This window comes from Labeo rohita, chromosome 1 (assembly GCF_022985175.1).
Source record: "Labeo rohita strain BAU-BD-2019 chromosome 1, IGBB_LRoh.1.0, whole genome shotgun sequence".
Taxonomy (NCBI): domain Eukaryota; kingdom Metazoa; phylum Chordata; class Actinopteri; order Cypriniformes; family Cyprinidae; genus Labeo; species Labeo rohita.
In genome coordinates, this window is record NC_066869.1 from 45,216,569 (window position 1) to 45,243,832 (window position 27,264).

The following is a 27,264-nucleotide window of genomic DNA, read 5'->3' on the forward strand; positions in this document are numbered from 1 at the left end:
GCTTTAAAATTTTGTAATTTTTTTAAAAAATTCAAACATTAAATACAGTTTTGTGGCTCTTTAATGTGTCGTGACAGATGAGTGCATTACTTTATTAGATCAATCGACATGTGAACCGATTGTCTTTTCTTTTCTTAGAGCACAAAAAGCATTAATGAACATCAGAACATATTTTATTTCAACCGCAAAAAGACAATTTTTCAAGTTTTAGTCCACTGAAGTTAAACTCTCCTGTCTGATTTGTTTGTCGAACAGAATGGTGGGTTCTGCGTTGTGATTGGTCAGATCACCTGTCAATCAAGCTGTTTGCAAAGGGACAATTGAAATTAAAAACCCAGTCTAGTTCATTTATCTCTGTCAATTTTCTCATACTTTTTTGCATTTGTAATGCCGTGATTGATCTTGGAGCTGCTTTTAATGGTGACTGTAGAAGAGCATCTATAATATAAGGGTTTAAAAATGTTTGTGCAATACATAAAGTCATTTCTCCATTGAGAAGTGGCGGTTTACTCAGAAATAGATGAATGAATATGTGAAGTGAATAGAAGAAAGACGAATGGTTGCTGTCAGAATAACAGAAGAAATGGAGAAGGACGTTCAGGCCAACATAAGGACTAGCATGTGGCGTAGATCCGCACACACACGGATACACACACACGCAAACACAGCAGGGACTGCGGGGTATGATTCATTAACAACAGAAGAATTTAATTGGATTACAGACCGGTTTTCACAGACCTTGAGTCTGTCTGCGTATGTGTGTGTGTGTGTCTGTGCTGCAGAACTCATCTATGATCTCATGCTCGCACAAGTATGGCTGAACCAGTAGAGCATTTTTGACCAATGCCAGGAATATTATTAATTCATTATTAGTGCAAGCATCACTGGTACTTTGGCCACTATTGCCAACCACCAATTACCACCATCAAACGTCTAAGAAGCCACCTAGAAAATCCTTAAAACCACCCGTAATACCACCCACAGCCGATCCAGAGTGAAAGCAGCTTGCAGTGACAGAGAGGAAACAGGACAGATGCAGAGAACGAAAGAAAAGAGACAGAAGGAGAGAGCGAGAAGATGGAAAATTAAGACGGTTGTCAGTCTGATTGTTATCCTCTCTTCCTCGCAACAGAACAGCTTGAGACGAGCATCCTGGCCCTGTCAGGTCTAATTAAGCCAGCATCTGCATCTCCAAACGCACGCGCCCGCTTGATGGGCAGCCGTGACGGCCAAGTGTAAAAAGATTGAGTGACAGCGACTAGGTGGCTCTCCGCAGAACGCACAAATAATCCCAAATCCTTAAACCAGGTGCCTGGCATGTCAAAACATATCAACGTGAGCTCGCGGAGACAGATTAAGAGTGAAGGAAAACAAGAAAGGCAGGGATGGACAGGGAACAACAGGCCTTGACTCATCTTTGCTCTAGCAAGCAGGTCACACCTTCTTTGGGAGGTCAAACACAAGTTTTGCAGGAAGACCGACTCATATTACAGAGCCGTAGCCTTTGTTTGAGAGCAGGAAACGGTGGTTGGGAATCTGAATGAAGCCACTAAAACAAAAGGAAAGAGCGGTGGGAGAGAGCCATCGAGGGACCTCAGGGGAGAAATGAGCAAGGACAGAATAATAACAGTGTTGCTGATTCTTTATTGGGACTTAAAAATGTTTTGCACTTTGGTGGCGGGTTATGGCAATTTAGGAGTAAACGGTATCTGTGATTCATAAAAAGCTTTTAATACAGTTTTGACATTTTCTTTTTATACAGTTAGACATTAACAGTTTACATTGTTACACCTGTAGGTGTTGACAAGTGACTCATGAATCATTCATTCAGCCAATTTGTTCAAATACACTGAATCAGCCAGGAATTAAACAAGTCTTTAAGAGTGAGTCACTGAATCACTCAACAGATTTGTTTAAAAATCTTTAGTCATTCAGGAATGAAGCAAGTGATGCTTTTCTGAGTGAGTCCTTGAATCACTCACCTAACTCACTCAGGAGCTAATTTATTAAATCTCTCAACAGATTTGTTCAGATACCCTGCATAATTCAGGAATGAAGGAAGTGATGTTTTTATGAGTGAGTCATTGAATCACTCACCTAACTCACTCAGGAACTAATGTAATAAATCACTCCACTGGTTCGTTCTATAATACAGATTAATTTAGGAACGGATTCATTGAATCTCTCAACAGATTTGTTTAAATACACTGAATCATTCAGGAATGAAACAAGTCTTTAAGAATGTGTCACTGAATCACTCAACAGATTTGTTTAAAAATCCTGAGTCATTCAGGAAGTAAGTAAGTGATGTTTTTATAAGTGAGTCATTGAATCACTCACCTAACTCACTCAGAAACTAATTTATTGAGCTCCACCGATTCATTCTAAAATATGGATTCATTCAGGAATGGATTTATTGAATCTTTCAACAGATTTGCTCAAAAACACTGAGTCATTCAGGAATGAAGCAAGTGATGTTTTTTTTGAGTGTGTCATTGAATCACATTGAATCTTACTCAGAAACGAATTTATTGAATCACTCACCTGATTTATTCTAAAATACGAAATCATTCAAGAACAAATTTATTGAATCACTCAACAGATTTGCTTAAATGCTTTGAATCAGTCAGGAATGAAGCAAGTGATGGAATGAATCATAAATTAATTGAAGCACTTACCTGATTCATTCTAAAACAGTGACTCACTCAGGAGCTAATTCACTGAATCACTCAACAGTCATTCAGGAATAAAGCAAGTGATGTTTTTACAAGTAGTCATTGAGTCACTCACCTGATTTATTCTAAAACACTAAAACTCACTCAGAAACTATTTTAATGAATCACCCAAAAGATTTGCTCAAAAACATTGAATCATTCAGGAATGAAGCAAGTAATGTTTTTTTGTGAGTGAGTCATTGAATCACTCACCTAACGCACTCAGGAACTAATTTAATGAATCACTTCAATGATTCATTATAAAATATGGATTAATTCAGGAACAGATTAATTGAATCTCTCAATATATTTGTTCAAATGGAACTATTAAAGTTTCAATGTTACAATCAAAGAAAGTGTAGATGTTGACGAAATGACCAAAATGCCCAATGTATTTGTGTCATTTTCTGGTAAAATCTCACGTGTACTGTGTGTCATACATACAGTGGGTCACAATTTACTCCATACACGAGGAGGTCATGACCAGCCTCCTACAGCCTTGTGTCTAAATTACCCTCTCAAAATGGTTCCACCATCTGCTGCTAACAAGCCTGGGCCGTCTGGGCGGCATGGTCATGGCTTCTCAGGGCACGTTAGAGGGCATTGGGCCATGACAGCACTGCATCAAAGATCAGAATACCACACACTCCACCACCATGGAGACTCTAGGGAGAGAATCAACAAGTGAGCATGTTTAAGACGTGTTTGTTTTAGCGTTGGAGTGTGGTGACGGCTTTGTGGAAACTTTGACAAATGTAACCCGTCTAATTTGCAGTGTCTTTAAAGAATGATGTGAACCAAAGCCTTGCCAACTGAATGAATCCTACCTAAATCAAACTAAACCAAGATATTGTGCTGATTAGATGATTTGTTCAAATAAACTATTTCTAAAGCAGGGGCCGTGAAAACCTGCAACCTTAATTCAGCTTCACAGTATGTTTTGAGAACTTGTTTTTAAGCATGGGAAATTGAAGTAGAGTTACAGGAATTATATGCAGTTTGGAAAAATGAAGTAGGTAATGGCGTTGTGGGAAATGAAGTGATCTTTTTTCTATCAATTTGTTTAACGTGTATTGAAATTTAATTTATTAAATATAAAGACGAATGTGACCCTGGACCACAAAACCAGTCATAAGTCTCACAGGTACATTTGTAGCAATAGCCAAAAATACATTGTATGGGTCAAAATTATTGATTTTTCTTTTATGCCAAAATCATTAGGATATTAAGTAAAGATCATGTTCCATGAAGATATTTTGTACATTTCCTACCGTAAATATATCAAAACTTAATTTCTGAGTAGTAATATGCATTGCTAAGAACTTAATTTGGACAACTTTAAAGGCAATTTTCTTAATATTTAGATTTTTTGTTTTTTTTTGCAAATTTTCAAATAGTTGCATCTCAGCCAAATATTGTCATATCCTAACAAACCATACATCAATAGAAAGTGTATTTATTTCAGTTTTCAGATTATGTATGCATGTCGATTTTGAAAAATTAACCCTTATGACTGTTTTTTTTGGTCCGGGATCACAAATACATGCATTTAAGTAAAAATGTCTTCAAACTGGTCTTTCTCTCTGTAAGGACTATAAAACTTTAAGACTTTTAAAACTTGTTTGAACTTTTAAACTTGGTTAAAAACAGCACTAACTGCAATAAAATTAATTTCTTTAAATTATCTTTTAAGATGAAATTGAATTTGAATCAATAAAATGAAAGTTAATCTATTAATTATAAATCAAAAAAATACATTAAAATCTTCTTGGTAACATTTTAAATAGATCTGTCTGTTTTTAAGGACTAAATCTTAGACTTAAAGTCTTTAAATGTTTTAAACTAGTTAAGAAATACTCTTATTTCAAGTTTTAATTTAATTTATTTTCAAATTGCAATTTCTGCATCCAGTTTGCAATCCACAATGCAATTCAAATTCAGGATGCAACAAGCAGGAGGAAGAAGCTTTAGTTTTTTGTATTTGAGAATCTGTGCTCTAATGAAGTGCATGTCTTATTTTTTAATGAAGTGCCAGGCTGTTTTACTTGCTTTTATAGCCGTGGTGTTGAAAAAGAAGTGTGTCTGCTGAAATTTCAGCTACGCACACACTCACAGCTGAAGTGACGAAGCACAGCTGAGGTTTCAGGGACATTGCTCACAGCTTGAGTTTCTTGTGGCAAACGCTGAGCACAGTTTGTGTTTGTTGAGACGTGTGCTAAGCTTGAGTCCTGTTGGAGTCCAGCCGCAAAACTTCAATCCAGACGGCCAATTCCCTCTGGAACAGAGTTTGACTCTGAGCCCGAATCAATAGAATCTCATTACCAAAAAGTAATGATAAAGAACAAAAGTTACTGAAGACTTGGCTCCCGTTAAGTTAGTGGTAAACCTGCCAGATTTGCATGGAATGTATGTACATCCAACATATAAGGCTATGGTCAGAATGTTTTTTTCTTGAAGGAAACTACAATTTTATTCTACAAGGATGCATTGTTTCTTAAGCAGCAAATCATCATCATAGATCATGTGACACTGAAGACTAGAGTAATGATGCTGAAAATTCAGCTTTGCATCACAGAAATAAATTACATTTTAAAAAAATATTCAAATAGAAAACAGTTATTTTAAATTCTAATAATATTTCATAATTTTACTGTATTTACTGTTCCCATCAAATAAACGCAGCCTTGGTAAACATAAAGAAAAAAAAACTTATATTTAATAATTATTTGTAACTTAAATGTTTATTGCTTATATTTTCTGTAGTTGTTGAGATATAAAAAGTCCCAGTGAGCTCCAGGTGACCTTGCCCTTCATGCTGTACATGTGCGTCTCTGTGTTTAATCAAACTCCTCAAACACATCCGTCTAATCTCCCCGCATCTGTACGCATGAGTGGCGTATGCCTATTTGTAAACGTTTGCACGTTTGTTGTGGCTTGCGTTTGCCGTCTCAGTCGAGTTCGCCGGCGTAACGTGCATTTCTCGGCTTTTCAGCATTCACAGCAGAGCACGAGTCCTTCATCCGTCCACACGGCCGTTTTGATCTGATAACAGGACCGCAAAGACTCAACTGGTTTTTGGCAGCTTGGTTTCCATGGTTCCCCAGTGTCCCGCTTTGGTGAGGTTTAGCAGGGTTGAGCAGGTTTTGTTGATCCTTTTTGACCCCACAGGGTAAAACTTGCCCGGACCACCAAGCCTGCTGTGGCAAAGTTTCAAATTCTCTCCCTCAATTGGAATCAAGCGTCTGGCAGCAGGCCCACGTCTTGTCCTTTCTGCCTAAAATGCTAATTACCCGGCGAAGATCAATCGCCTGTGCCCGAGATAACATCTGTGGGCAGTGAAGAGAAACACGTGGGTAATGTGGAGGATCCAAATATCGCTGGAGTCTCTGGTGTTTTGTACTAACTGGCCCTCTGGTAGCATTTGATTGCTTAAAGGGGACTTCGGATACAAAATTCACTTTTACATGGCTTTTGCATATAACCGTGTCTTAGCAATGTGTGAACACAACAAATCTATTCACTCCTTTTTCTTAATCCCCAAAAACTTAAACAGTCTCAATTATCAAGCCGTTTTGATTTTCTGTATGATGTCATACTGCTCAAGCCCCGCCCACAACCGCTGATGGACTGTCCCTTATTAGCATATTTCCGCCATTATCTCTCCAAGACAAGAATAACTCAGATGAGGTGTTGTGTTGCCGAATGTAATAATGAACATAGTGGTCGTCATTTACTCCCGACATCTGAGCCACTGAAGATGCAGTCAATTACGTTTGTTTGTAATGGGAATGCACCTCCCGATCTACATAAATGCGTCTATGTTCGTGCAAACCATTCGTGATCCAGTTTCACCTTCACCAAGTTTCGTGGCTAAACACGTTAAATGTGGCTAAAGTAAACAATCTCTCAGAGCAGCAGAGAGAAGAGAGGGGCGGGGCGAGCAGAGCTCATTTGCATTTAAAGGAACAATCCCTCAGAATGGGATGATTTTTTACAGAGCTCATTTTGACAAGGTAAAAAGGGTGTTGTTTGACACAACCATTGAGAATTTTTAACCAAAGTATATTATAGAATTTTCATTAAAACCCTAAAGAATCATATCAACTTGTGGAAAATGGGCATCCGATGACCCCTTTAAACTTAAACTTCTTTATTTCAGATAATTGGCAAGGAAATATTTCTAATTAGGGGCCAGTTTTCTTCTGGTTCTTTCACTCTGGGAGAATGTTTGGCACACAGATAGAGGACGGTCTCAATATTAACCATAGCAAATTTGTAGTCTCTATCTCAGACTCTCCAGTGCCACCAATAGGCCAAATTTGCACTCATACTTCTGCTAATAACTTTTAAACCGTAAGGTCTAGAAGCTAAATTATTTTTCTTCCTCTGATTTCTTGGCTCATGCCGAGTCAAATGCATACCAAAATTTAAATTTCTACCAGTCAAGATTTGTTCGTAATTTTGAATTTTGACTTCTTCAAACTCGTCCTAGAGGGTTTGTCCGATGTTTACCAAAATTGGCTCCGATTATCTTCAGACAATGCTGGCTGAAAGTTATCCTCATTGACATGAGGGTTTATATTTTGGTGCAAAACTTGGTACGTGTTATACCAAGCATGACCTGAGGGCACATGAGTCATTTCAACGCAGTGCCACCTATGGTTACATTTTTTAAATATTTTTGACACCTACTGATCAAAAATGTGACAATTTTGACTTTTTTTATCATTTCTGTCCAGCACACTATCAATACTTGCTAGATATTAAAATTTATTGTCACAAGCAATACACATATGCCTGATCAAGGTCAGTGGACTGAAACGTTGCATGTGACAATAAACTTTAATATCTAGCACGTATTGATAGTGTACGGGATTGCATCTTTATAAATTTTTGATTCAACAGTATTGTTGGACTATTTTGCCTAAGCATCTATTGTTTTTCAGGTGTGCGGAGTTTGTGTCATACAAAATCAAACGATACCAGATTTTCCTATGTCATCAATTTTGAACGTGGACTATTTTGAATTTTGTAGTACAATTCTGTATCAAAAAATGTCTCCACCCCTGCTCCTGGTGTTAGAATTATATTTTTTTTAAATCTAATACTTAGATTTTATTTCAGCTTTACTTAATAGTTTTAGTCAACAATAACCACACCGATCAACTAATTCTTCCTTAGAAGCACTCAAGTTTTCAGTTTTTAGCAGACTGATAGAAACCTGAGCACCTTGACTTACGGAAACTATGTAAAGCCTGCAAATCAATGTATGTGGTATACATCAGACAGTCTTTGAACACTCAACATGAGACCCTGTGCAATTTCAAGACTTATTTTCACCATTTAATACAAGTTGATGTTACTGGCATTGATCAGCTTAGGTTTTCCTTAAGTCAGTCTACGTCAGGAAGTGGATTGCTTAGTGGGGCAACAGGAATATTTTGACTTTCTTTACTGGAAGACTTCAAAGTAGGTGCCAATCAGTTTGACCAATGTTGACCAACTGATACTTATTCAGAGCATTTAAGAGGAAAACACATCATTAAAGGGATATTTCACACAAAAATGAAAACCCTGTCATTAATTACTCACTCTCATGTCGTTCCAAACCCGATATAAAAGATATTTTTGATGAAATCCAAGAGAAAAAAAAAACAAAAAAACATGATGAATGAAGATCTTTTGGGTTTGGAATGACATGCGGTGAGTAATTAATTAACATTTTTTGGGTGAACTGTCCCTTTAAGAAAAAGTAATTATTTAATAGAATTAAAAAAAATTGTTGATGTATATTATTTATTTATTAAAGCATTTTTTATTTTTAAAGAAATGTTTATGCATATTATTAACAGACAAAATAATCAGTACAACTTTTTGTATAAACCTTGGGTCTTTGCCCTCCCATAAGTGGGATGTGATCTGTTAAGAAAGAAAAGTTTGCGAGAGAAGCAATAGTATTAAAAACTTCCATCTGTGACAACAGGCGTGACTGATCACCTGTACGGCCAAAATAGACGGAATAAAGAATGAAAGGAACTGAGCAAAGCGCGGAATTGCATATCGCCGTGATCGCTTGGCGTGCGCAGCGGTCTATCATTCGCACAATCATCTCTCGCTTCTCTAAATGTGACCTTTACGCGGCGCGCGCCTCGTCATCTCTCTCTCTTACTCTCGGTGACATTCGATCCCTGCGAGACACCTTTGTGTTTAAAGATCACACTTAGCATGCAGGGTAGCGCTCAGGGCCGCCATTACACGCGGGAGGACGTGCACTTATAAACGGCTCATTGAGACAAATGCCACCATTTTCCTCACATAGTCCCCAGAAATGAGCTGCCCTTCTTTACATAATGCCTCTAACCTTCATCTGTCAGGAGCTGCCACACGCAGCACTCCCACAATCCCACTGCGGTCATATGAGACTACTGTTAAACCCTGCCATGTGTGTCTAACGCAAGTTATTCCTCTTACACAAGCTCGCGAAGTCTTGGAATAGTCGCGGAAGGAGAAATAAGCTTTAATTATTCATCGTACTCACAACAAAACCATAGAAGATGTAATGGGAAAATAATGCATCCAATTTTCCTTCATGTTTGCGAAGGCAAAAAATGCATTGAAAATCAAGCAACATGTTTGTCAGTGGCTGCACGTGTTTTATGCTCTGCACTTTGAGGGTCGTGCTAACTTGAGGGTAACAGCTCATACTGACGGTAATTATAGTATTAAACAGGGAAGTTGTATAATTCATGAATCCTGCATATATAAAAATCTACAGTTTTTTGGAGAGGGATCATATTACATCCATCTCTGAAAACACTGACCTCTTTTCTCCACTAAATCAGTCGAGCTGCATCATTTTTCTCTCTTGTTTACTCTTTTCTCCCTCTCTTGCTCTCCTTGATTTATAGTCGTCATACAGATATGATGTGAATTTATCTGTCTTCATTATAGCATATTCTAGCTTCAATGCACACTACAACTCAACAAGCTTATCGCCTTTTGATGTTTCGGGGTTTTAAGCAACAAAAAGACTGAAATTGTAGTGTATTCTCCTTCGAGACAATGTAACTAGTCAACTAGTCAAAGTACTGAATCAGATTTTAACTGGTTTAAAATGTAGCCATGTTAGGTTAAAATTAAACGTCTTGAATTTTTTTTCTTTCCGATTTCACTCTTCATATAAACAGCTTTCTTCAGTTTTAAGAAACGAATACTTTTATTCAGCAACGACACATTTCATTGATCAAAAATGCCAGTAAAACATTTAAAATGTTACAAAATATTTTTATTTTAAATAAATACATTTTTATTTGAGCTTTCTTTTGACTGGAGTAAAGATACTGTAAATTCAGCTTTGCATCACAGGAATAAATTGCATTTTAAAATATATTCAAATAGAAAACAGTTATTTTAAAAATAGCAAAAATATTTCAAAATGTAACTGTTTTTGATTTACTTTGAATGAAATAAATGCAAGCTTGGTGGGCAGAAGAGACTTTAAAAAAAACAGTAGAAATCTTTTGAAAAATAAACTTTTGACTGGTAGAGTACATTTTTTAAAAATTACTATTTTTAATCAGAAATGACACATTTCACTGATCAAAAATGACAGTAAAACATTTAAAATGTTACATTTTTATTTTAAATAAATAAATGTTCGTTTGAGCTTTCTATTAGCCAAAGTATCCTGAAAAATGATAAAATAAAATAAGCAGCACAACTGTTTTTAACATTAATGGTAATTTTTGAAAGATTGTGCTCTAAAGACTGACGTAAAGATGCTATAAATTCAGCTTTGCATCACAGGAATAAATTATATTTTAAAATACATTGAAATAGAAAGCAGTTATTTTAAATAGTAAATATATTTCAGATTTTTACTGTTTTTGCTGTACTTTAGATCAAATAAATGCAGGCTTGGTGAGCAGAAAAATCTTCTTTAAAAAATTAAAAATCTTTAAAAAAAAAAAGTTAAAACTTTTGACTGGTAGCGTACATTTTAAGAAATTATTATTTTTATTCCGCAATGACACATTTCACTGATCAAAAATGACAGTAAAACATTTAAAATGTTACGATATATATATATATATTTTTTTTAAATAAATAAATGTTCTTTTGAGCTTTCTATTAGCCAAAGTATCCTGAAAAATGATCACATAAAATAATAAAATAAAATAAAATAAAATAAAATAAATATTTTAAATAGTAAAAATATTTCAACATTTTTTACTGTTTTCGTACTTGGGATTAAATAAATGCAGGCTTGTTGAGCAGAATAGAATTCTTTAAAACGCACATTTTTTGACACATTTCATTGATCAAAAGTGACAGTAAAACATTTAAAATGTTACAAAAGATTTTTAATGTAAATAAATGCGGTTCTTTTGAACTTTCTATTAGTTAAAATATCCTGAAAAAATGTTAAGCAAAATAAAATAAAAATATATATATAAAAATAAAATAAAATAAAATAAAATAGTACAAGTTTTTAGCACTGATTATTTTTGAAAGATTGTGACTAAAGGCTGAAGTAATGATGCTGAAAATACAGCTTTGCATCACAGGAATGAATTACATTACAACTAAATATATTCAAATAGAAAACAGTAATTGTAAATTGTAATAATAATTATATTATTACTGTTTTTATTGCATTTAGATCAAGGGACTTCTTTCAAAATCATGAGTCTTACTAACCCCAAACCTTTGAATGTTAGTATATGTGCAAAAACAGAAAATGTTTGTATAAACGTTAATGTTTAATGTTTTTTATAATTCATTTGTTTTTCATAGTTATCAATGCTTTCTTGTAAACATACTATTTTGCAATTCCATTTGGTGATGGTAGTGTGCAGAAATTACACTCTACACCTTTAAAACCGTATCTAAATGTCACATTTGAAGATTGTGACATAATCTCATTCGATTTCTCTGTGCTCCACAGATCAGAGGGCCCGATCCACGAATGGCTCCCAGATACAATGACTCTGATCGGCTGTACGCCTCCGTGCCCAGGTAAGCCTGCATTTGCGTGTGTATTTTCACTTGCGCATGGATTTGCGTGTTCTTGTACCATATGCTGGACATATGTGGCACTGTTGGGTCCGGAGAGTTGACAAAACAAGGTGGAGGGGACTTTCCTTCCCTCACACACACACACACACACACACACACACAGTCGGTCTAATCCTCTTTCAGCCCCCTAATTAAATCTTGAGTGTTTTCCTTCAGAGTGCTTTTCTCATCCCGGAATATTCACCTGATCTGCTCCCAGAGGATCGGGATCCAGACAGGAAGCTGGGAATGCTATCCTGGCTCACATCCCGGGTTCTTAAGTGCTTCAGTCATTCTCCTTCAGGAAAATACATAGATATGACGTGGCTCAACTGTGGCCTTATGATTTTTAGTAGCTCACAGTGAAAAAGCGAAATGGTTTTGGGTTGCGTTAAAGGGCAGCTAAAGCCAGATTTCTATCAAACGGCACTTTGATTATAATTTAGATCATTTTAAAGTGAGATGACGAGATTGATGTCTGGACTAAAACTGGTCTAAAAACTGTTCTTATTGTCAGTGAACAACAATGCAGCATATGTTTGTTTGTTTTGTTTGTTTTTGTTTTGTGTTTTAATTAAGCTTTTCACCCAAGAACACAAATTCTGTCATCATCAAAGGTTTTGAAAATTGTTTTTTGCTGATGTAATAAGAAATTGTGTGGGATCTAATGTTGTTTGGACACCAGTATTCTTCAAAATATCTTCTTAACTTGTATTGGCACAAAATGTGTCCAAAGTAAATTAAAAAAAAAAAAATCATTCTTGCACTAGCATTTGTTTTTTTTGTATTAATTTAGGTTTCTTTTTGTGTGGTGGACTTTGAGTTTTCAGAATTTATTTATTTATTTATTTATTTATTTATTTTTGTACATGAAACTTTTAGTTAAAATTGCATTTTTTTTTTGATCTGCACCTTTTTGCTAAGGAATACCAAAAAGAAGTACCATGTTTTTATGTACATGTACCATGGTTATTTTATTTTATTTATTTATTTGTTTATTTTGGACCATACTTAAATCATGTTTTTTTTTGTTTTTTTTTTCACTCTTCGTGTAAACAGCACAACCGTTTTCAGCATTTATTTTATTTTATTTTAATTTATTTTAGTTTATTTTATTTTGTACATGGACCATAGTTAAATCATGTTTTTTTTTTTTTTTTTTTTTTTTTTGATTTCACTCTTCATGTAAACAGCAAAACCATTTTCAACGTTTTATTTTATTTTATTTTATTTTTTTTTTTATTTTGTATTATTTTAGTTTATTTTACACTTTGTGTAAACAACACAACAGTTTTCAACATATTTTGTTATTTTTATTTATTTATTTATTTATTTATTTATTTATTTTTGTACATGGACCATAGATAAATCATGGTATTATTTTAATTAATTTTACTTTATTTTATTGATTTTTTTTTTTTTTTGTTGTTGTTTTTTTTTTTGTTTTTTTTTGGTACATGGACCATAGTTAAATCATGGTATTCTTTTTTTTATTATTTACTTTTGTGTAAACAACACAACTGTTTTTAACATATTATTTTATTTTATTATTTTATTTTATTTTTTGTTTATTTATTTTTGTACATGGACCATGGTTAAAACTTTTTTTTTTCACTTTTTGTGTAAACGTAACCGTTTTCAGTATATGTTTATTTTTATTTATTATATTTATTTTATTTTATTTTATTTTTGAACATGGAACATAGTTAAATCATGTTTTGTTTTGTTTTTGATTTCCCTCTTCATGAAAACAACACAACTGTTTTCACCACATTTTCTTATTTTTTTTTTTATTTTTATTTATTTTATTTAATTTTATGTATGTTGATTTATGTTTTTTGTACATAGACCATAGTTAAATCATGTTTGTTTGTTTTTTACTCGTCCTGTAAAAAACACAACTGTTTTTAACATATTTATTTTATTTTATGTGTACATGGACCATAGTTAAATTAAGGTATTCTTTGAAGTATCATAATAGAGTAGCTTTGGCATATATGGTAGTCATTCGGTAAATTGGTATATTTCACCACTGTGCCATCGTACTACAATCATCTAGTTAAACTTTATCATGTAATTTACCTAGATTTAAACCTTTCTGTCCTTTTGAAATCCACCCAAATCCACATCAAAGCATATTTTTCAAGAACTTAGACCTGTAAAACACCTACAAATGACACATCAGAGCGAGTTCGACAAAGTTTTCCTTTGCTCATAAAGTCATTTATTTCTACTTTTCTCCGGCTCCACATCTTGTTTTGATATTTTTTTTCCCAAAAATAAACTCCCACCTCAACCCTCCTGCGGCTCCCAGCTCTCCCCGAAGCGGCGGTGCCGCCCCGAAGCCCCGATGTGTTCATAAGAGCGGACTATTTAAATGAAATGAAATACATTTTTCAGGGTTGAACTTTGTGCTGTGGTTCCCTCGGGGTGCTCATTCAGGCCCATTTCCTTTCAAATGACTGCGCTCCGTTACATTAGCATATATTTCCCTGCGCGCCGTTTCTCGTTCTCGCTCTCTCGCTCTCTCGCTCTCTCGCTCTCTCGCTCTCCCTGCGCGTGTATGTATGACTCAGTAGAAGCAAAAGTGCTTGTTTCGGTCTTTTTCGAAAAGTTCCTCAAGGCTGAAACCGATCACTTCAAACAGTATGTCACATCACTCTTGTCACGGAGAGCAATTTTATACTGTGTTCCTCTGTTGGAGCCATAATGCAGCAGTCACACACAATCAGTCAGTCTGCGGCAGCCTCGTTGAGACCTGAGGAAGGGTGATGTGATGTAGTTGTTGAAGCTCAATGCTGGTGAACAGAAGGTTGCAGGTTTGGATCCCAAACATAACAAGTCACCGAGTCATCGCTATAGTTCACATTGCTGGTCGACATTGCGTGAAAGTTGCATTTCGTTTTGTTTTTTTAATGAAGAGTTTCTTTTTTACATGCTTTCTTGTTAAAAGTCTCTTACATACCTAATAATCATAGTTTATTAAGGAAATCTCAATTCTGTTTAATTAACTATACACAGCTGTAGCATATAATGCTGAAAGGTTGTGTTCCTGATTGGTTTACTGCAGTTGTGTTTCCTTTTCGAAAAATTCCATTCTCTTTTTGTTTTTGTTTTATGTATACACAATGTTTCATTCTATTTGCAGCTCCTTTAATTATGTAACATTACTATATAGTATTCTAGCATTACAATATACTATTATAGCATTCTTTTAAGGTCACATTGTTATAGTATTTATTAATATTCTGAATTAGCTTTAATTTTTATATTTTCGGTTTATATACTTTTGTCATTTTTTTAAGTTTTTGTTTTTTAAAATATATTTCTATTTAGCTTTTCAGTTTTGCACTTAAAATAGATTTGTTTTTTTGGTCTAAAAATTAAAAATATATTTTTCATTATATTTTGTTACAGTGTTGTTGCATTTTGTGCTTTTCTGTAAATTTTTATGTTTTCAGTTTTGCTAATTTGATATACTTTTGTAATTAGGTTTTTTTTTTCATATATTTCTGTTTAGCTTTTCAGTTTTATTGCTTCTTGCACTTAATTATTTATTTTTTGTTACAGTTTTGTTGCATTTTGTGCTTCTCTGAAAACTAATTTCTGTATTTTCGGTTTTAGTATTTGTATGTACTTTTTAAAGCTTTTATTTAGTTCTTGCGCTTAAAATTATTCTAGTATTTTAGCTTTTATTTTAGTTTTAGGTCTTATTGCGCTTAAAATTGTTTTAGTATTTTAGCTTTTTTCAGTTTTAGCACTTGTTGGGCGAAAAATTGTTTTAGTGTTTTAGCTTTTTTTCAGTTTTAGCACTTGGGCTAAAAAATTGTTTTAGTATTTTTAGCTTTTATTTCATTTTTAGCACTTTGGTTTAAAATCGTTTTAGTATTTTAGCTTTTTTTTTAGTTTTAGTAGTTCTTGCACTTACATTTATTTAATATTTTAGCTTTTATGTCACTTTTAGTGCTTCTTGAGTTTAAAATCATTTTAGTATTTTAGCTTTTATTTCAGTTTTAGGTCTTGTGCTTAAAATCGTTTTTGTATTTCAGTTTTAGCACTTGGGCTCAAAATCTTTTTTTTTTTTTAATTTTAGCATTTTTTTCAATTTTAGCACTTGTGCTTAAAATCATTTTGGTGTTTTAGCATTTTTTTTTCAATTTTAGCACTTCTTGTGCTTAAAATCATTTTGGTGTTTTAGCATTTTTTCAATTTTAGCACTTGCTCTTAAAATCATTTTAGTATTTGAGCTTTTTTTCAGTTTTAGCAATTTTAGTATTTCAGCTTTGCGAACTTGCGTTTAAAATCGTTTAAGTATTTTAGCTAATTTTAGTGTTTTAGCTTTTATTTAAATTTTTAAGCACTTCTTGCGCTTAAAATGATTTTAGTATTTGAGCATTTATTTTAGTTTTAGTACTTATTGCGCTTAATTTTTTGGCCTAAATTTATAAAGTTTTTCAGTTTATTTTTAAAAGCTTTTATTCTCTTTGCATTTCTTTCTCAAAAAGGCAATTAAACATAATGGGACATGTTTCATTACATTTTGTTACAGTATTGATGCATTTTGTTTTTTTTTTATTGCAAATTTTTTTTATTACTTTGCATTTTGTTCATTTTATTACTCTGTATGACTGTAGCATTAAGTTGTGTAGTATAGCATTTTATTTAGTATAAACTATAAGTTTTATACTAAAATAACACATCCATGTTTTACTGCCAAATGGCTCAAAATCTTAGTAGAAGTAGCTTCTTTGACCTTCTCACATAACCCTTGTCACTATGTCAAAACACAGTAATAAAATACTTAAAAATGCTTTGCGTCTTAGGTCATTGCATTTGCATACAAAAGAATCATTTCCGTTACCGTTTAGCCTCAGCAGGAGGTGGATTAGGGTGAAGAGCTCTATCCCAGCAGACTCGCCAGCTAATCGGCCTGAGTCTTAAGCCTGCATTTGATTGGATAAAGATCAGCCAAAGGCAGGAGGTAGCACAACACTACCACTGTCTGCAAACAGAGCTTGAGAACGGACACCGCTGACTACAGTTTGGATCTTTACATCTCAGCATGTGTTTGAAATTACAGCTCATTTTAAACAATGGTTTCTGAGACCAAATGATTGAAATTAAAGAGAAGACTCCATGTAGCTGGAACAGACAACAGAGCCGTCAAGAAAGCCACCAGTTGTGCGACTGCCAACAAAAGCAGCACTCCTGAGAACGTTCAGCTCTGCTAGAGAACATACAGTGAAATTATGATTAAAAAGCTTTCGTTTATTTAGGATGGCGAGGTTCTGCCTCTATAAAAAGGATGTTTTGATTCAGATTATCAGGAAGGAGTGTGCTTTTCTTTGTTCATTCATCTTGGCAGCAGAAACCACTGTTACTTCTTTTCATTCTCTCATGACATCTCACTCTGCTTTATATTGAGTTTTGGCTGCGGCTGCCGCTTTGCTTCCAAGTAAATAAAGCACAGTGACTGTGTTCTGCTTTAACATTGTTTGCCTTGAAACACAGGAGCTGTAATGAAATCAGTGTTTGGAAATGAAACTCTTATTTTGTTTTCTGCCTCCATCAGCTCCTGCTTTCCCTACGGCCTTAATGTCTGGAACTAGTGCCATAGATGGAATATATCTAACCAATTCTACACACATAATTGGCTATAGATTAATCCAGTCTCGCAGATCTATCTGTCTATATTTATGTTTGTCTGGCTATTTAGTCAGACAAATTATTTATCCATCTGTCTATGTCTACATGTTTGTATATTCAGTCTACGTGTCTGTCTATCTATTTATCCATTTCTGTCTGTCTGTCTGCCTCTCTATCTATCTATCTATCTATATATCAGTTGTCTATCTGTCTGTCTATCTCTCTATCTATGTGTCTGTCTGTCTGTCATCAATCTGTCTATCATCTGTCTGTCTGTCTATCTATCCATCTGTCTATATATCAGTCATCTATTATCTATCTGTCTGTCATGTCTATATATCAGTCGTCTATCTGTCTGTCTATCTGTCTGCCTATCTCGGTGTCTGTCTATCTAGTTGATTGTCATCTGTCTTATCTATCTATCTATCTATCTGTCTGTCTGTCATTTGTCTTATGTCTGTCTATTTGTATCTATCGTCTGTCTATCTGTTTATCTATATGTCAGTAGTTTCTGTCTATCTACCTACCTATCTCGCTGTCTATATATCATCTATCCATCTGTCTATCTACCTATCTCGTTGTCTGTCTGTCTTATTTATCTGTACCTGTCTGTCATCTGTCTTATCTATCTGTCTCTGTCTATCATCTGTCTATCTGTCTGTGTATCTGTCTATCTATCTTGCTGTCTATCTACCTATCTCACTGTCTATCTACCTAACTATCTCTTTGTCTGTCTGTCTAGCTATCTATTTATCTATCTATCCATCTATCTATCATCTGTCTGTCTCTATCTGTCTATCTGTGTCTGTCTATCATCTATCTGTCTGCCTGTGTATCTATCTTGCTATCTGTCTATCTACCTATCCCTTTGTCTGTCTATCTGTCTATCATCTGTCTGACTGGCATCTGTCTTGTCTATCTATCTGTCTGTCATTCTGTCATCTAGCTATCTGTCTATCTACCTACCTGTCTCACTGTCTACCTACCTAACTATATATTTGTCTGTCTGTCTATCTATCTGTTATCTGTCTTATCTATCTGCCTCTATCTGTCTATCAATGTCTGTCATCTGTCTGTCTGTGTATCTGTCTCACTATCTATCTACTACTATCTATCTATCTCTTTATCTGTCTTGTCTATCTATCTTGCTCTCTGTCTATCTACCTACCTATCTCACTCTCTATCTACCCACCTATCTCTTTGTCTATCTATTTATCTATCTGTCTGTCATCTATCTGACTGGCATCTGTCTTGTCTATCTATCTGTCATTCTGTCATTTATCTATCTTGCTATCTATCTACCTACCTATCTCACTGTCTATCTACCTAACTATCTCTTTGTCTGTCTGTCTGTCTGTCTGTCTATCTATCTATCATCTGTCTATCTGTCTTTCTATCATCTATCTGACTCTGGCATTTGTCTGTCTGTCTGTCATCAATCTGTCTATCACCTGTCTGTCTATCTATCATCTGTCTATATATCTATAATCTATCTATCTGTCATCTGTCTTGTTATCTGTCTCGGTCTATCATCTGTGTATCTGTCTACCTATCTCACTGTCTATCTACCTAACTATATCTTTGTCTGTTTGTCTGTCTATCTATCTACTATCTATCTGTCTGTCTATCTGTCTGATCTACATGTATGTATAGATTATCTATCATCAGTCTGTCTGTTTACCTATTCATCGGCCTATCCGTTCACGTACAAACTGTAATTTCCTGCTCTTGTTTTTGTTTTAGTTTATTGTTTAGTACATTGGTGTAAGTCTGAGTCAGTCCATTAATCCATTCTCACTCATTGACTGCTCATAAGTTCATCCTGTTACTTACAATTCAACACACCCTCCTTTGTTCACCCTCACCCACCAGCTGTTTGGCATTGTGTGTGCACGTCTGTCTCTGGGGGAAGACACAGGAGTCGAGGTCAAATTAGGAGCCAAGAGAAGAATTTCCTTCCGAAAGTCTTGGGCAGGTGCAGAGAGCTCAGGCAAACAGATTCCTCCCTTGTCGTAAGGCGGAAAATATGTTAGCGGATGGCTCGCTCACACATGCGGGTTTCTCCAAGCGTCGAGTGTTGATTAGCGCTAGCGTGAGAGAGATGGATTGCAGGGCTTGACATTACTTTGTTTTTACCCGTGTATTTTAAATCACATCACCTACCGCAGGCTGCAGTGTCTGTTTTACACACAAACACCAGCTTAAAGACATTTGTTCACTCCCAAATAGGCTTGTGTTCTCCATCGCATATTATAAAAGCAAATTCAAAGACACTTTGACCCGCAGTTGTTCAAATAAGCACATGTGGTGCTATAATACACACACACACACAAACATGATCTTTACCATACAGTGCTTCCATCTCTTATGCCAATCTCAAACACATGTGCTTATTCATGCACACATAATTAGAGACACTTACACACATCTGGCCATCTCACACACACACTCACACTCGTTGCTCGCTCAGCTGTGACCCCTAAGCCTCTGGGCTTACCTTAGGTCACTGGATCACGGGGTCACTTGTAGGGTACGGCTGTAGTGAGTCGCTCACGCTAGAGTTTGTGTCTGTCCCGGCAGAGATGTAGAAGTGTGTGTAAGTCCGCTTTAATCCTCAGCTGCCAGCACACAGTCTATAACCTACGGCATTTCTCATTATGGCTAATCTAGCATGCTAACTTCAGCTTAAAGCCTCTTGTATTTATCTCATGGTATAGTGAGCGTGAGGTATGTGTGATGTATTATATTATATTATATTATATATTATAAATTATATTTAAGTGTATTTGAGGGTGTAATATACTCTTCATATCATATTGTATACACTACCAGTCAGAAGTTTTTAAACGGTAAAATTTTTAACGTTTTTAAAGAAGTATCTTCTGCTCACAAAGCCTGCATTTATTTGATCCAAAATACAGCAAAACAGTACAATTTTGAAATATTTTTACCATTTAAATAACTGTTTTCTGTTTGAATATATTTTGAAATATATAACCCTTAAGAAAATCATTCTAATATTCTGATTTGCTGCTCAGAAAACATTTATTATTATGTTGAAAACAGCTGAGTAAAATTTGATACATAGAAAGTTCAGAAGAACAGCATTTGTCTCAAATGGAAATCTTTTGTAACGTTTTAAATGTCTTTATCATCACTTTTGATCAATTTGAAGCGTCACTGCTAAATAAAAGTGTTAGTTTCTATAATTTATTTTATTTTTATTATTATCATTTCTTTCTTTTACAATTTCTTGAACAGCAAATCAGCATATTAGAATGATTTCTGAAGGACCATGTGACACTGAAGACTGGAGTAATGATGCTGAAAAATTAGCTTTGATCACAAGAATAATTTATATTTTCAAATATATTAAATTATTTTAAAATTGTACTGTTTTTGTTGTACTTTGAATCAAATAGATGCAGGCTTGGTGAGCAGAAGATACCTTTTTGAAAAACAAATCTTACTGTTCAAAAATTTTTGACTGATAGTGTATTCTAGACTAAATTGTTATTTTAGTGTAAATTGTATATACAGCATTATGGACTGCATATATTATATATTCTACTGCATTTAATGTATAAATTAGGGTGTAAACGTAAGCTTCTCAAGTATACACAAGGTAGTGTGATTTATACAGTATATCATATTCTAGTATGTAGTGTGTAAGGTATATATTCTAGTGTAAGTGGGATATTTATATTTAATATATCTTATCTATTAAGTCAAAGTGATCTGTGGATGAAGTTCAGTTCCTCTTAATGAGGAAGTTGGTGAAAATTAGCAAATTAGATCACGGTTCACTTTGTTTTATGCACAGACAGTTGTTTTAGTCTGAGATTGATTGGCGCACATTTATGAAACTTAATAACACTGTTCACTTTTAGAAAACCATTTTAAGGATTCATACCCTGAGGTTGCACAAAAAAATGATTATTGTTGTTAAATCCAACTGCAATTATTAACTATAAGTTCACTGTAAACATATTACTACTCTTTATAGAAGCATTTGTGTTATGAGTGCTGTCGATACAGTTGCTTTGAAAGCAAAATGAAACATTAGTAATATTAGTCTGGAGTCTTGAGTCTTGAGTCTGGCTATGTTTGGCCCTTATCTGTCTCCAGCCTTTAAACGAACCCACACACACTGTTTAGGCTCAGGACTGCAGTATTTCTGTTTCAGTTGTTCTTGGGTGGTCAGAGCTGACAGACACACTACACACGCTGCAGACGGATTATAACCACACACACACATACTCACCTCACAGTACAGTGCACAGTCTACACACACCCACACGCTTCTGTGTTTGTAACTAACTTTGACAGGTGAAATAGTGAACGGACTACAGTCACGCTTTAGAGCGAACTATACTAAACATCAAACGCTGCACGCATGAAACCTTCACATACGTGTTGTTCGGTGGAGGTTTTGACATAAATGTTGCCTGCTACAACATTTGGATAAGTAATGTAGGCTGCAATCCTGAAAACATTAAGGATGCAAATGCATAATGCAGTTTTTTCCTTCCATATAGCATCCATTACCCTTCAATCTGCAGATGCCCTCCATTTATTCATGTAGTTTTGTAAAGACCCCTGCTTTATGCTTTTATTTATTCATTTCTTTGGTCCTCCTGTAGCCGCAGCTTTTATCTTGTTTGGCTTAATTTCCCAGACTGCCTGCGACAAACTCTTGCGTTTTTTATTTATTCTTCGCAAGTGACACGTTTCCTTGGAAAATGGTAAGTAGTGCATTCACTTTCCTGCGAGTGGCAGAGACTGACTCTCTTTAAATGAATGTAAATGTTTAATTTGCAGGAAGTTTACACATTATGTATTCCAGTTTTGGGGGTTGAATGCTGTTTACCTTTCTTGATTTTTGTACCAGAACAAAGCTGTCGGTAAAAACATTCCCTGCTCAAGAGCATGTGTCGTGTTTTGGATACGAACCCAGCCTGTAAAATAAAAAGGGTCAAATTTTGTATTTCTGAATTTTGAATCTGAAGCTATACAAGCAGTACTGACTGAAACCCAACAGTTAGATCCCGTTGAGTTCACTAGCATGGGCTGATGGTGCTCTAGTTTCCTCGCAAGGCTTCTTAACTAGCTTAACCAGCAAGACTTCTTTAGTAAACCAACTTCAGAAGAACCATGCTGCTTGTCAGGTTGTGCTACAGAGCGGCATGGCAATGTTGACCATGAAAATTGTCATAATTTACTCACCCTCATGTTGTTTCAAACCCATATGCTGTTTTATTTATGCCAGAGAAATTTAAAAACCTAACCACATTCGTCAAGCTCCAAAAAACTACTTACAACTATATTTTAAGTTTTCTGGAGTCCTATGCGACCCTGGACCACAAAACCAGTCATGAGGTTCGATTTGGATCAAATAGTCAATATTTCCATTGATTTATGGTTTAGGATAGGACAATATTTGGCCGAGATACAACTATTTGAAAATCTGGAATCTGAGGGTGCAAAAAATCTAAATATTCAGAAATTCACCTTTAAAGTTGTCAGAATTAAGTTCTTAGCAATGCATAATAATGGGGTAATTTTCATTTTTGGGTGAGCTATTTATTTTATTAAACATTCATGGATCTTTTTTATTGGGCAAAAGGATCTTTTAAATCTTCTAAATGTTCTTCATACTTAGAAAAAAAAAAATGGTACTTTTAAAGGAGAAGTCCACTTCCAGAACAAAGGTTTACAGATAATGTGCTCACCCCCTTGTCATCCAAGATGTTCATGTCTTTCTTTCTTCAGTCATAAATATTTTTTATTTTTTTATTTATTTTTTGTTTTTTTTTGAGGAAAACATTTTAGCATTTTTCTCCATACAGTGGATTTCTACGGTGCCCAGAGTTTAAACTTCCAAAATGCAGTTTCAGTGCGGCTTCAAACGATCCCAGATGCGGTCATAAATGATCCCAGTCGAGGAAGAAGGGTCTTATCTAACAATTGGCTATTTTCATAAAAATTATACAATTTATATACTTTTTAAATGTCAAACACTCGTCTTGTCTTACTCTGCATGAACTCCGTTATTTTCCAGTTCATGACAGTTAGGGTATGTCGAAAAACTCCCATCTCATGTTTTCCCTCAATTTTAAAATCGTCCTATATCACTGTTTTATCTTTTTTTTAAGGGTGTTTGATCTTCTTTGCATGTTCACTTTGCAAAGACTGGGTCAGTACTTCTGCAGTGATGTAGGATGACTTTGAAATGATTTTTGAAGTTGAGGGAGAAAATCCGATCAGAGTTTTTCGACATACAACTGTCTTGAACCAGAATACACAGAGTTCAGGCAGAGCAAGATTTAAATTGTATTTTTTTTAAATGAAAATAACCAATCGTTTCGCTAGATAAGACCCTTCTTCCTCAGCTGGGATCATTTACAACTGCATTTGGGATCTGTGTACACCATAAATTTTAAAACATTTAGCTTAAATGTTTAATATGAATAAACAGTGCTCATAAACGGCTACTGAGATAGTATTCTCAAGTGAAATGAGTTGGGCTTTGGACCCGGAAACAGCGTTCGTTGGTGCGTTCAATGGACGCATTACGTCATCACTTAACAAGCCCATAAGGAGAAAAACGCTGAAATGTTTTCCTCTAAAAACACAATTTCTTTACGACTGAAGAAAGAAAGACATGAACATCTTGGATGACAAGGGGGGTGAGCACTGTAAATTTTTCTGTAAATTTTTTTTTATCTTTAAATTTTTGTTCTTAAGAACTGTTCACTGAAAGCTTCTTTGTGGAACTGAACTAATTCTACCCTTCCTTCATTTTTTATTTCCAGGAAGATGCCAGTGGAGGACTACCCAAACCAGAACTGGGCCAACCAGAGAGACCCCGTCCAGTACCCCAACCCCATCTATGAGACCCATCAAGACAACTATCCTCCACGATCACCCCGGTTGCCCGTACCCAGAACCGCAGAGGCCACGGGTGGTTACTATCCCCAAACTCCAACCCAACAGAGAGGTCCCGTGAGACAGGACGTCCCTCCCGCATCAAACCCAGGTGCCAGAGCACCACCGCGTTACGAAACCCTAAACCAGGGGAACTATCGGGCGGCCAGTCCCGATCGCTACAGCCCATACGGAGATGAACAATACCAAGATCCCCGGCAGAAGAAACCAATGATTGGAGCCGTCTAGACGAGGAGGAAGTAGGTTTGTGCCGAAAAAGTTCTGCGGTTATGTAAGTGTGTCATTTACAGGAACAGTCTAATTAGTTTTCTGAGACTAATGAGAAGAAAAAGCAAATAAAATTGCTTTGATACAGCCATCGATTACTCCGAAGTCACTAGTTAAGTGAAGTTTGTGATTTTGTTTTGGATGTCAGCCATTTTTCCTCATAATTAGCATCAGTTCTGAACATCAAGTTGATTCTACACCAGTTGAGTTTGAATTGTACAGCTGAAAGAAGCATATGGGTTTGTATATATGTACGTTTTGCATGTATTTAATTCAGTGCATCACACGAATGTGTATATGATGGTCTGCTGTTGTTAGTGTGCCCATTTCTGATCGGTAGTCTCTTATTATCCTAAAATAAACTTTGTTTGTTTATACATTGGGTGCCTTATGTTAGCTTGGGTGAGAAGTTTTTAAATGTGAAGAAATTCGCCATCAGTTTAATTTTTTGTGGTTATATAAAATGTTTTTTAGATTTTCATTCTGCTTTATTGTCTGCGCAGTAACTCTGTTCTCCTAAAACACTCCATTAACTTTGTTTTTCTTGTTTTTACTCTGCGAATCAATCCTAAAGTGTTTTTTCATGTGATGTTTTGAGGGTAATATTGTCTTTCACTCACCTCCCACTTGATTGATTTTAGCAAAGCCATTCTGAGGACCAAAAACAACAAAACGGACAAGGATACACAAACAGCCGATCCGATATTGTTGTCATGTCTTTTCTTTCATCTTAGGTTGAGGTTTTTACATTCCTGGTGTTTGTTTTCCCTTTTCAGCTGTTTTATCTAAAAATGCTGCGACAAGAAATGCTGCCCCCTGGGTGCAATACACAGCGCTCTGTGCACAGGGCTCTTTATTATTGTTGTTGGATCACTGCTTTAAAAACAAGACCTGATATCCTTGGTTTGTAAAATTATCTGTTTATTATAGCTAGGAGATATACTGCCAGTCAAAACAGGATCTTGCAAGAACCAACTTTTTTTGCACCCACTTTATGTTGAGTTTTTTGCACATTTAATGCCTGAATAAAGTGGTTTACAGGAAAATGGCGAGATAGAAACTGAGGATACTGAGAATATATGAAGTTTTGTGTATTTTACTTGTAAGATTTTACCTTATATACATATGCTACTCTATCAACTTTAAATGGTATGTATGGATAATCAATCGGTGTTCGATCTTGTCATTAAAAAGTTGATTTTAATTTCTATATTTTTATATCACATTTTTAATTCAACGTTTATGGAAAATCTACAATGTGTTTATTTTGCTTTGATTTTATTTTAATGGTTTATTTAATCTTTTATACTTGTTTGCTTTATTAACAACTGTTAAAGGATTTTTTGTCAATTTATTTTGAAACCTAACAAAAGAGACAAAATGCTGTGCAATTTAGCCTTTTGTAAATTTAAATTAGACTTTTTCACAATTTTTGATTGTTTTTTGCTCTCTTGTATTTTTGTGAAAATCAAGATGCTGTTCTGCATAATTTGTGAACTCAAATAACATGGATGACTATAATTTTTGCTGTTGTTTTGATACCTTATTTTAGTTGTTTTTACTTTTGAAGTCGGGCAAATGTAATATTAAATGGAAAGAGATGCGAGTGCTGCCACTATACATGCCATAACCAAAAATTAATGTACATATAGGCCTACATTGTGGGGTATGGCATTAATTCACATTACTTATGACATTTTGGTACCTTTTTTTATTTTAAATGAAACTGTAGGGTTTTTTTGTAAATAAAGTGGTGTTTTGGTTCATGACTTCAGTCATGTGAAGCTGTTTGGTGTTCATTGTGTGTTTTACAGTCTTATAGCTTCATACTCATAATGATGACTGAGTGGATATACTTATCTAACATTACTGATAATTACTCCTGCTGATTAGTACTAATTCATCCTCTACCAATTAAGCTACGGAGGGCTGCGCTCAAGTTATTAGGGCCTAATGGACCTATTTGGGAAATTTTGCTGATTAGGAAATTTGGCATTAAAGTGTTTGCATATATCTGGACAGAATTTCAGTTTAATTAACCCGTGGATGACAAGAGCGAGAGATGTTAGGTGGAAATAAATGAATTGTGAGAGCAGTGTCGAACAAAAGGTTGATAAAATTTGAAAAGACCGATAATAACTGTGTGATGATGTCAGTTTAATCTTCATTATTTAGGGAGAAGACCACCACACACGGATATCAATGAGCTACACTGTGTTTGAAAGGGACAGCAATTTCCTGCTCTGTTAATATTATATACTGTGTATTAATATCCTGTGTGGGCTTATGCTAAATTGTTTTAAAATGTTTCAGAAAATAGCATTTGTTCTGCAGGCACAATTATCAACAGAAAAGGTCATTAACTATGTGGTAACCCTCTGGTGCTGTTTTTGTTGTTGTTGTTAATTTTATTTATTTAAGTTTTTGTAATTTTAGGGGTGTTTATGGTAATATCTCATTGAAGGCAAATCTCATACTTAGTTTTAGTTAATGTTTTGATTTTTTTTTTTTTTTATGATTTTCTACTTTTTTTAAATGTCCTTTTATTTAATTTTTGTTTGTTTTTGTTTTATTTAAAGATGTTTATTTTTGTTTAAGTTAAAGCTTTGAGGTTTAGTTATTTTAGTACTTA

General features: G+C 34.8%; 1 protein-coding gene across 2 annotated transcripts in view; it reads left to right on the forward strand.

The window, feature by feature from the left end:
• The window catches only part of pard3ba (par-3 family cell polarity regulator beta a), a 193,638-nt gene extending 167,232 nt beyond the window's left edge, over nucleotides 1-26,406 (forward strand). For both annotated transcript variants that reach the window (XM_051111003.1, XM_051111009.1), the window contains 2 exons: nucleotides 11,662-11,732; nucleotides 24,233-26,406. In XM_051111003.1, coding sequence (XP_050966960.1) covers nucleotides 11,662-11,732; nucleotides 24,233-24,593 — 432 coding nt within the window. In that variant the 3' untranslated portion in view covers nucleotides 24,594-26,406. The remainder of the gene's footprint in view (nucleotides 1-11,661; nucleotides 11,733-24,232) is intronic.
• Nucleotides 26,407-27,264: the final 858 nt, after the last annotated feature.